Source organism: Miscanthus floridulus, chromosome 18, assembly GCF_019320115.1.
Source record: "Miscanthus floridulus cultivar M001 chromosome 18, ASM1932011v1, whole genome shotgun sequence".
Classification (NCBI taxonomy): Eukaryota; Viridiplantae; Streptophyta; class Magnoliopsida; order Poales; family Poaceae; genus Miscanthus; species Miscanthus floridulus.
The window spans coordinates 133,396,424-133,407,517 of record NC_089597.1 but is presented as its reverse complement, the minus strand read 5'-3'; the positions used below and the strand labels follow the sequence as shown (position 1 = coordinate 133,407,517).

The 11,094-nt window shown below is 43.5% G+C and overlaps 1 protein-coding gene across 1 annotated transcript; it reads right to left on the bottom strand.

Moving 5' to 3' along the window:
* Positions 1 to 1,532: 1,532 nt before the first annotated feature.
* On the bottom strand, positions 1,533 to 3,452 carry LOC136521955 (transcription factor BHLH3-like). Its single transcript, XM_066515744.1, has 4 exons — positions 2,736 to 3,452; positions 2,407 to 2,577; positions 2,125 to 2,295; positions 1,533 to 1,965 (listed from the first exon to the last, which is right to left on the bottom strand). The coding sequence occupies exons 1-4, from the start codon at positions 3,444 to 3,446 to the stop codon at positions 1,885 to 1,887; spliced, it is 1,134 nt and encodes a 377-aa protein (XP_066371841.1). The 5' UTR covers positions 3,447 to 3,452; the 3' UTR covers positions 1,533 to 1,884.
* Positions 3,453 to 11,094: the final 7,642 nt, after the last annotated feature.

The following is an 11,094-nucleotide window of genomic DNA, read 5'->3' as shown; positions in this document are numbered from 1 at the left end:
TTCTTTTCTTAATTACTTGCGCAAGCCTGTCATTCTTTTACTTCCTTAATACATTTTGTTATAATAACCCCATTCATCTTGTCCTGATGGCAACTCATTCCATCTACCACTACTATACTAAACATACTCCTATACATTAGCACGCACGGTCACCGTCTTCCTTGTATTAGATATTAGTACGACTACGAAAAGCAAGCAAAGCAAAGCAAAGGCGTCTGGCCTGGGACTTGGACAAGAAAAGTACAAAAATTGGAGTCTAGATTGAGCACCTTTACAAGGTTCAGATGGATCTGCAGTGGACGACGATCCGTCCACGGGACAGGTAGGGGGGTTGTTCATTCCTCGCAGCATTAGCCATGAGCAATCAGTTAGCTGAAGATGCGGTTGGCTGCTTTATTAGGATTCAGGATAGGGCCATTACAAATTCGGTCAGGATGCTTTATTTCCATAATGAGCCTATATTTGATATATAAATGTTAACCGTTTGTTATAAATCTAGTTAAGTTTGGAATCATTTGCCTCATAGACAAGTGAGACTTCCATTAAAGACGGTACGAGTATTGAACTGTTAGCTCATCAAAAGATATAGAAGAAAAAAACGGGTTGGGCAGACAAACGGCTGGACACCGTCTCTGTCTGCGTAGCACTCCGTATATATATATATACAAAAACTACTAGGGGTCAAATACGTCCATCAATGACGCTTTCCCCGCCGGCATCCTCTCCTCTATCCCTCTCTCTCCTGCAAAGGAGCGAGTGGCCGGCTAGTCAGCTTTGTCATGGTCCCCAGCCCAACCTCTCCCGCGGTCGCCGTGCAGAGCGCCAAGAGATACGACAACCGCCACTGATCTGCTTCCGTGGTGAAATCTTTTACCGCCCACAGAAAACGGAAGTCCATCCATGGACCACGGTCATGGAACCAACGGGAGCAGCAAGCAAAACGGGAGATTGCGAAAGCGACCCTCCATGCTTGGATTGGACAGAGAGAGAAAGGAGAGGGCCCAAGATCAACAAGAAGCAACAAAGTTTGGAGCCTCCGCGAATCCCAATCAGCGTCCCGTGATAGCGATCATTACAGATGATGATGAACAGATGAAGCATGGAATGGAGGGAAGGGGGTTTTCCTCTTCCGCTCCCTCCTCTGGATTTCATTTGGCGGCCGGAACTCTAGTGCTTGGTAGTAGTTGTATCAGAATGTGACAGCAAGAGAAAAAGGAAGAGCAGAATTTTGTGGTGGCACTCTAGTGCCTCATTGTTTCCTGTCTGTTCTACTTCTACTCTACAAATACATTTCTTTGCTTCATTGGCTGGTTGCAGTGTCCGTCCACCGGCAATGGCGAATTGGCAATACATACAGATACAGATCATAAGCTGGACTGAACATTTCAGCAACACACATGCCCTTCCTTCCTTGATACCTCCACAATATGAGCTAACATTATATATCCACAATACAACGAACAGAACAGAACAGAGGAGCTGAATGAAGAACATTATATATAGATATATCCAAAAAGAGAGGGAATCGCCAAAGGCATTTCTGATCAATCATTAGAAAGGCAGCGAGCTTTGCTCTTGTTAATTAATAAATATAGGAGAAAGATTCAGCAGCACAGGGCAACCTTTACATCCTGCATGATGCTAGGACGGACTGGACACACACCGCTAACATGGATAGATCGAAGTGGGTTATGATGGGGAGATGGATTGCAAAAAGGCCTCCCAAATCTTTGCCGGCCTCTGCCCTGCCTGCCTTTTCTGCTACTGGACCTGAACTGATACTACTGCTGCTCCTTGCTACCACCGCTACTAGCGCTGCTTAAGCTTAATTTATTGCTGCCTCCTGCTCCTCTTCTTCGTCCTCCTCCAGCCACGCCATGCCCTCTACAAGCAGCCTCCGCCGTAGCCAGCCTTCTTGAACAGCTCCTGCTTTATCGCGTCCGTGCTGATCATGTCCCTCTGCATCTGCGGCATTGTTGTCAGCGAAAAATTGTCAGCTTTTCTTTACCTCCAGCAACCATTCATGAAGCAAACTTGATGCATTGCATTGCATCCAATTTGACGGAGGAGTATGTAATGTATGGCCGCGAACCAATGGATGGATGGACAAGCAGTGGTCACTACCTCGGAGCAGGAGGCGTGCATGCCGAAGTCATTGAAGCAGCTGATGACGCACTGCTGGATGTCGAGCCCTAGTGTATCCAGCGTGCTCACCGTGGACAGCAGCAGCCCCGGCTTGGCGGCGCAGTAGATCTCCACCCGGGTGTCGCCGCCCTCCTTCCGCTCCACGTCGAACTGCACGAGGCATCACGTACATAGCAGCAGCATCTCAGCCTCACCTCACATTTCCCTTCCCCCAATCGCAGCAGCAGCATCAGCAGCTAGAAAAATCGTTTCTTCACGTACCTTGGGGGTGTTCCTGGCCACCATCTCGTTGGGGTTGAGCTCCCGGAAGACGCTGAGCATGCCCGGCGCCTCCTGCTGCTGCTGGTCGATCTCCTCCTGCAGCAGCTTGATCCTCTCCAGCAGCTCCTTCATGTAGTCGATCGTGTCGCCCAGGATCGACGTGCGGTCCATCTGCGCACCACGACGCACATTTCATCTCTCATCAGCCCAGCCGCCATAGATAGATAGATAGATAGATTGTTTGCTTGCTGTTACTGCAAATGTCCTTTCTTGGCCGAGGACAAGAACCAAGAAAAAGGAGAGATTTTTTTTTTTTTTGTCCTTCTCACCTTGCTGATCTTGGGCACGACGGAGCGCAGCATGGAGAGGCGGTCGTTGAGGCGCTTGCGGCGGCGGCGCTCGGCCATCAGGTTCTTGGACGGCATCCCCTCGACCCTCTTCTTCTTGGACGCCGGGGCCGGCGGCGGCGCGACACCGGGGCCAGGGCCGAACGCGCCGCCACTCTCCCCCAGGCCAGGCTCCATCTTGCAGACCCCGAGGCCCGCGGTGACGCCGCCGACGCCGACGCCGTCCACCAGCGCCGCCGCCGCCTGGGGCTCGACGACGTCAAGGAACCCCATCTCGCCGCCGTAGTCACCGGCATTGGTCCCGCCGAACGCCGCGGCGGCGCCGTAGACCTCGCTGAGGCAGTCGAAGCCGGGCGCCGGCTGCGGCTGCGGCTGGGCGTAGGAGGCGGTGAATGTGGGGAGGACGCTGACGGTGGGCACCTGGTGGTGGCGGTCCTGGAAGGAGCAGTCCATGGCCGCCACCGGGGAGAAGAAGTCCCCCATGGCATTGCAGTCCCAGCCGTCCCTCCGCAGGGAGAGGATCTCCTCCAGGAAGGCCTGCTCTTCCAGCTCCATCGCCGCCGCCGCCGCTTTCTCCTCGAACTCGAAGAATGCGAGAGGGTAAGCACAGAAAGAGGTGGTGGCGGCTATGGCTTGTGAGGAGGAGGAAGGTGTGGTGGTGGGGAGAGGGAGAGCGGAGGATGCCAATGCCATGGGTGAGGGAAAGGGTGAGGGGAGACGGGATTAATATATGGGGAATGGAAGGGGGACAATTATTCCCTATGATAAACGGTGAACAGTGGCATTAAGGTAGGTTTGAGTTGAGGGCTCACATGTCATTAGGGGAGAGAGGAGGGAGCTACTAGTGTTGATGGGATTGGATTGCAAAGGAAAAGAACCATGCTGTTGCTGCTGTGCCTTCTCAGTTCTCACTACACTACTTGATGGTTAGTATGCTTGTATTGTGTTAGTTCACATTCATTCGTCCCATCCATCCATTTGTCTGTTTGTTTAATTAATTAATCCATGGGTTTTGCTGTTGATTAAGTGTGGTCTGTACTGCTAGTACCAGTAGAATGCAGAGAGGCCCCCAATCTGTTTTTTTGTTGTATTGTGACTTGTGAACCCTAGGGCAGAATAACAGTGATAGGCTCCAGGATTCGTCCTGCTGGATAAAAGCTCTGTCTTGTGATCCTATCACTCATTCATCAGTTGTTCTTGTTCGTTTTGGTTTCGGTCAGGACTTATCAGTCAGCCAACAGTATTTTTTTTTTACAACGTACCAGCATCAGTCAAATTTATCGGTCTAGAAACTAATCAACGAACACGCTGACTGTTTATAGAGTACTATTTTAGTAATTAGTGTCATCTATGAATAATAGGCAAATAGGTACTATGATGACTGATGCGTCTCTCCTGGACATAAATAAATGTAATGCTAATTGCTGTCAGTAGCATCGAGAGGACGAGAAGTCGAGAACTACACCAGTGCACCACCCTGTGTGTGATTCTGTTCTTGGATTAGAAAAATAAAAAGAATGGTACAGATAATACCGTGTTTTTATTTTCATGATATATCACCATCGTTTAGGGAATGTTTGAAATATTTGTTCCTCAATACCAGTCTGAAAAATGCACAACTCATCAAGCCATGAGTACTAATCACTCAATTGGAGCTAAATCTGTGAACAACCTGCTGATACGTCCAGAACTCCAGAAGAGATAATGGCACTTTAGTTAACTGCTAGTAGCATCATCAAGCTATGCTGCGGATACACCAGAGGGATAGAGTTTAGTATACTAAAAAAACAACTAAGACTATCTCCAACAACAACAACCAAAATACAAGACTTATTTGTTTTTGAATAACGTTATAGTTAAAAGGTTCAATACATATTTGGCATCTTCTCCAACAACAAGACCAAAAAGAGAATTCTTTCTGTAAATAAGTTTTTAGGAGAGAGGGTGTCCATATTTAGGTTATGTCTCTCAGGCAACCCAAAATATGTCTTCCGTATAGGTACTCTGTTGGAGACTGATTTTGAGTATCTTACTACACATTTTAAATTTAGATAAATTTTTTATTGGAGACACTCTAAACAACAAGGAAGTCAGTAGCAGCAAGGATCCAAAACCATCTTTCTGGACGCCACGGGCACATACTTTGAAAGGCTCAACAACACTCATGACTCTTCAGGCAGAGGGCATTCAGATTCAGAGGCAGGACAGGACAGGCTCCACACAGACGGCTTAGTTCATAGACCGATAAATCCGGTGCTGATTTTGTTGTGTGAGAAAAGCAATATTAATTGACTAATAAGGTCTGATCGAAATCAACGAGCGAAAAGCCTGTAACTCTTTAGGCCACACCCACTTCGGTGAGTGTGGAGTTCCTCTTCCTCCTCGTTGTCATGCCAGTTGATTGAATGAAATGAAATGAAATGGATTGATTTCTGTGCCAAACATTTTCTTTAATCACCACTACTAGTACTAGGAGCAGTATTGATTGATAGTCTGTCGAGTAGTACTACACTACTATGTACTACTCTTTTGGAGTATTATGTACTGTATAAGTATATTGTATGTACACTTGCGACTATACATGTTACATGCTCCTACATACGTACTCCCTCCCTACTAAAAATAAATAAAATTATTTTGGACAGTGACACGGTCTCCAAAATATTACTTTGACTTTTTATTTTTATAAAAATATTTATCAAAAAGTGATATATGTATATTTTTATGAAAGTATTTTTCAAAACAAATCAATTTATATGGCTTTCACATTTCCAAACTCATACATTCCTAATATTTGACCCAAGCCTTCTCCAAAACAACTTTATTTTTTTTAGTACGGAGGGAGTACTGGCATATAGGGTTAGATTCTTTACGGTGTGTGGAGGGAGTACCGGCATATGGGTTTAGATTCTTTACGGTGTGTAGAACATCATGAGTATACAGTTTTACATAGTGCTCTGGTTCCAAATTGCAAGGAGAGGATATTTGAATGTGACCAAATCTTTACTCCTCTCCAAACAATGCCTAGTTGAGAGGAACACCGGGGGCTCGTTTAGATGCTGAAAAAATTTCAAACCGATGAATAGTACCACTTTCGTTTTATTTGATAAATATTATCCAATCGTGGACCAACTAGGCTCAAAAGATTCATCTCGTGATTTCCAACTAAACTGTGTAATTAGTTATTTTTTTTACCTACATTTAATACTCCATGCAAGCGGCTAAAAATTGATGTGATGGAGAGAGAGTGAAAAAACTTGGAATTTTGGTGGCATCTAAACAAGGCGCGGGGTAGAATGATTAGGCTTGAGATCAGATCAGATCAAATCAAATCAAATCAAGCCTCCCCAGCCTCAGAAGATCCCGTGGGGTGTGGGGCCCGCAGGTTTGACCCACTCATCTCCTGCATTGGCATGCAGGCGGGTGGCCCACCAGGAGGCCCCCCCGCCCCCGCGTTGGAGCCCCACGCATGGGCCTTTCTGAGTTGAGGGGTACTGGGTACACCTGTGATTCTGAGCCTGTCTGGGAAGGCTCGTAGGGCCTCCGGCTCCCCTAAACAGCTACGGCAGGAGAAAGCCGTTCTTCTCTCTCCGTGAGTGAAATAAACTAGGGCCTTGTTTAGATGCCACCAAAATTCTAAATTTTTTCACTCTCTCTTCATCACATCAATTTTTAGCCACTTGCATGGAGTATTAAATGTAGGTAAAAAAAATAACTAATTATACAGTTTAGTTGGAAATCACGAGATGAATCTTTTGAGCCTAGTTGGTCCACGATTGGACAATATTTGTCAAATAAGACGAAAGTGGTACTATTCATCGGGTTGAAATTTTTTCAGCATCTAAACGAGGCCTAGGAGAGCCTTAAGAAGCCACGTTTTCTAACTCCTCCGCCTCCGCCTCCTATGTCACTGTAGTATGGAGACGGAGGGCTTGTTCACTGGTGAGTGCTGGTGCTGATTTGGGCTGGCTGATGCTGATTTTTTTAGAGAAAAATACTGTTGATTAGCTACAAACGATCAGGCTGGGAGTCAGAGAACCCTGCCAGAGAGTGCCTCTGTCCTCACTGCTCAGCGATCAGCATGCATTGCCCTCCACGTCAGAGCCTCTTGAAGAATCAAGCAACTGTTTATGATTCAACATAAGCTCGATCAACAATCGATAATCTACTTTATCCATTCTAAATTATAAAGTTTAGTTTAGTTTTAATGGTACGTCGATTCTTTCTAACTCGTAAAAGTTCTTAGGTATGGGCCTGATCCTAGTGGGAAAAACTTTATCTTTGCCCGTTTATTCTAATATGCTTTTACTCTTCTATTAGATTTTTTTAATAACATTGTTAGAAGTTGTGACACAATATGTTAAGTAATGTAATAGTTGATATAACTTGACATTACTTGACATATTTTTACTCACTTCTATCATTTAAAATTATGGTGGATTGACAATAATATGAATAAGTCCTATCAAGTTTACAAAAACTTCACTAGAAAATATCAAAATCAATATATGGGTTTCTTTTGTTTTGAGAATAACACATTACAACGTAGACGTCCACAACACGCACGCACACTCATCCCTATGAACACATGTATGCAAACCATACCCCCTATGAGCATATCCAAAGGACTGAGCTAGCCAACAGATCTCGAGATTCATGAAGTCACCACGGACGTCTCGCCGTCGATTGGGCCGAATTTTTTGTTTTTAGCCCTTTTTTTAAAGATTTTCACAAATACGCCCCTGGCAGTATCCTTTCAAAAAATAGACCCTGACCTCGGCGCCGTGACAATTGACGCCGAGCTTACACGTCTCGGCTGCCGAGGCCCAAGGTCATTTTCTGCGTGTCGATGATGTGGCTACCTGCGTGGCGTGGATGTGGCATGAGCTCGGCGCCGTAGTAATTGGCGCTGAGCTATGAAAATTGACAAATTTTATTTTTTACCATGTCTTGGATATTGAGAAATATGGCTAACCCTAGAGTTTTTACAATGACTTGCTATTTGATCACTTAAAACAATCTAGAAATACTTAAGATAAAAAAATTACCTGACCAAATGGAACTACAGCACGCCCGGGCGACACAGTACAGAGCTCAGCTCCAACAGCATGGTGGGGCGATGCAGGGCTCGGCTCTATGCGTCTATTGCATTGCTAACCGGAGATGCATCGGTGCATGCAACGAACCGTACGTGCATGTGTAGGCATGCAAGTACGGATGCAACACACCTCACCTGTAAGCACGTCATGACCTGTAAGCACGTGGAAATATGGCTAAGTCGAGAATTTATGACCGTGACTAAGTCTGATTTTTTACCGTGGCTAAGTCCAAATTTGACGAGACTTGTTTTGTTGTCATCTCCTCAAAGAGTATTTAAACTCGTAGTATGGTATCAAATTGAGTTGCTATACAAATTTGGAAGATAAAATGTCGCAAACATGTCGATTCACTACCGGCGATAAGGGAATTAGAAAAATTTAGAGGGGCCAAAACAGCATTGTATTCAAACTTGTGGTCACAATTCGGCCATGTTAAAGACTGATTTTGGTTTAGGTCCAAAAGCAAAATTTGTTATACTCAACTTAAATTACAACTTCTATTAAAGGTCAAACTTCATATTAGAAAAGAAACTATAGTTTTACCCTGGTCAAAACCCCATCATGAAAAAAGAAGTTAACTATTGATCCAACACTTAGAAGCATTTTTAGGCTAGTTCATGAACATAAATTCTAGATCATTTTTTATCTTAAGTATTTCTAGACTGTTTTAAGTGATCATACAACAAGTTACTGTAAAAAATCTAGAGTTAGCCACATTTCTCAATATCCAAGTAATGATACAAATTAAAATTTGTCAATTTCCATAACTCGGCATCGTAGTAATTGGCGCTGAGCTCGGCGCCGAGCTCATGCCATGTCCACGCCACGCAAGCAGCCACATCAACGACACGTAAAAAAATGACCCTAGATCAATTGGCGCCGAGACGTGTAAGCTCGACGCCAATTGTCACGGCGCCGAGGTTAGGGTCTATTTTTTGAAAGAATACTATCAGGAGCGTATTTGTGAAAATCTTTCAAAAAAAGGACTGAAAAACAAAAAAACGGTTGATGGAGACGTCGCCTACCACTGAAAGCATAGCGCCTGTAAATCTTGGAATAATTTCAGGAAGATACGAGCGTCCGTGCCAAGTCGAGGACTTAACTTACAAGATATTGTAATCTCATGTGGAAAAAAAGTATTTACTTCCTACAATCTGATAGGATCGTATCCTTTGATCATGATCTCTTGTGAGGCAAAAAGATCCTGACTAGAATCACGATCCTGCTTGCTGTACAAATCTGCAGCATGCAGTGGCTCTCATCAGCAGCTGCCGCGACACTGTACTTATTCCACATGCATGTCACCATATTGTACTAGTACAATATTGTGTATACATGTGATGAGTATAGTATTTATTTGGTGTCTCCTGCTGATCTGCAGGATGCATCATCTGTTCCTCGCTCAAACCCCTGCTAACAAGTAACCAGCAGATCGATCACCCAATTGATGAATGAAACAAGCATCAAGTTGACATCATGGCTGTGGGTTTTCAACTTCCACAACGCATGCGTGCGCGCGTGGTGTGTGGCAACTGGCAACAATAGATACCATGACAGGTCGTTTTTGATGAGCAATAATAATGGCTAATACGACCTGTCAGGCTCAGTTTGCAATTTGCATGCATGCATTTGCATATGCATATGCATGGGGAAGGAGGAGCTGAGCTGAGCTCAGGGCGCGTTTAGATGAAAAAATTTGTAGGTTTTGGCTACTGTAGCACTTTCGTTTGTATTTAGTAATTAGTGTTTAATTATAGACTAATTAGGTTCGAAAGTTTTGTCTCGTAATTTCTCATCCAACTGTGCAATTAGTTTTTTTTCATCTACATTTAGTACTCCATACATGTGTCGTAAGATTCGATGTGATGGGTACTGAGCAAAAATTTTTAGGAACTAAATAGGCCCTCAGTTGACATCTGCATGCTTCATGTTTCCTGCTCACCTCTCCAACAGACATGAGTGCATCAGCAGAGGGTACTGTTACTATTCTACTCTCAGTCACTCTCACTCTCTCTCTTGCATGATAGTTTATACATGAGAAAATATATGCCAGTTCCTTTGTTTTTGTTTACGATGAAAGATCCTCCCTTCCTCAAACAAGTGCAATTCTCGTTTTTGATAGTTGGAAATAATTTTGAATTTGAGAAAAAAATTGTAAAGAAAAACTATTAACATTTATGATAACAAATGGTATCATTAGATTAATTATATATTATATTTTATTAATAAATCTATTTAAAGACGTAAATGTTGATACTAGTTAGTCACATTTAAGAAAATTAAACATTTTTTTGAACATAGAATTGCACTTGTTTTTAGAACGGAGCTGAGCTGACGTTGACCAGCGCGATGCATGCATTTCTGTCAGGTCTCGACGGGATTTTTATTCATCCCCGTAGGTCGGCCTGTCTGTCTGTGTCGTTTTACTAGGAAAAATCTAAGGGGTGTTTAGATCCCTTCCAGTTTAGAAAATGGACACTGTAGCACTTTCGTTTGTATTTGACAAAAATTGTCCAATTATGGACTATTTAGGCTTAAAAGATTCGTCTCGTCAATTATGGGCAAACTGTACAATTAGTTGTTCTTTTTACCTATATTTATTGCTCCATGCATGTGCCGCAAGATTCGATGTGACGGAGAATCTTGAAAAATTTTGGATTTTGGGTGGGATCTAAACACCCCGGCGGTCATGATGGCCCGTCCCCTGGCAGGTCATGATGGGAAGAAACTGCAGTAATGAAGGAACTGACGAGGGGAGACTTCTCTGACACTCCGATAACGTTTTCACAAAAATACATTAATTAACAAATTCAAATAAACGACTGATAAGACTTCACAAAGAATTGAATGGCACAAATTTGAGGCTTATTTGATAGAGTTTCAGCTTCACGCCTTGTTTAGATTACCCCAAAATTCCAAGTTTTTTCACTCTCTCTCCATCACATCAATTTTTAGCCACTTGCATGGAGCATTAAATGTAGGTAAAAAAAAAAACTAATTGCACAGTTTAGTTGGAAATCACGAGATGAATCTTTTGAACTTAGTTGGTCCACGATTGGACAATATTTACCAAATAAGACGAAAGTGCTACTATTCATCGGGTTGAAATTTTTCTCAATCTAAACAAGGCCTCACTTAAAAAAGCTTCGGTTATAATTTAAAATATTTTTTTTAACTTTAGCTTCTCTAGTTAAAAAGAGCATTGGTAAAATAGCTTTACCTGATGGTTGAAAATAGTGAAA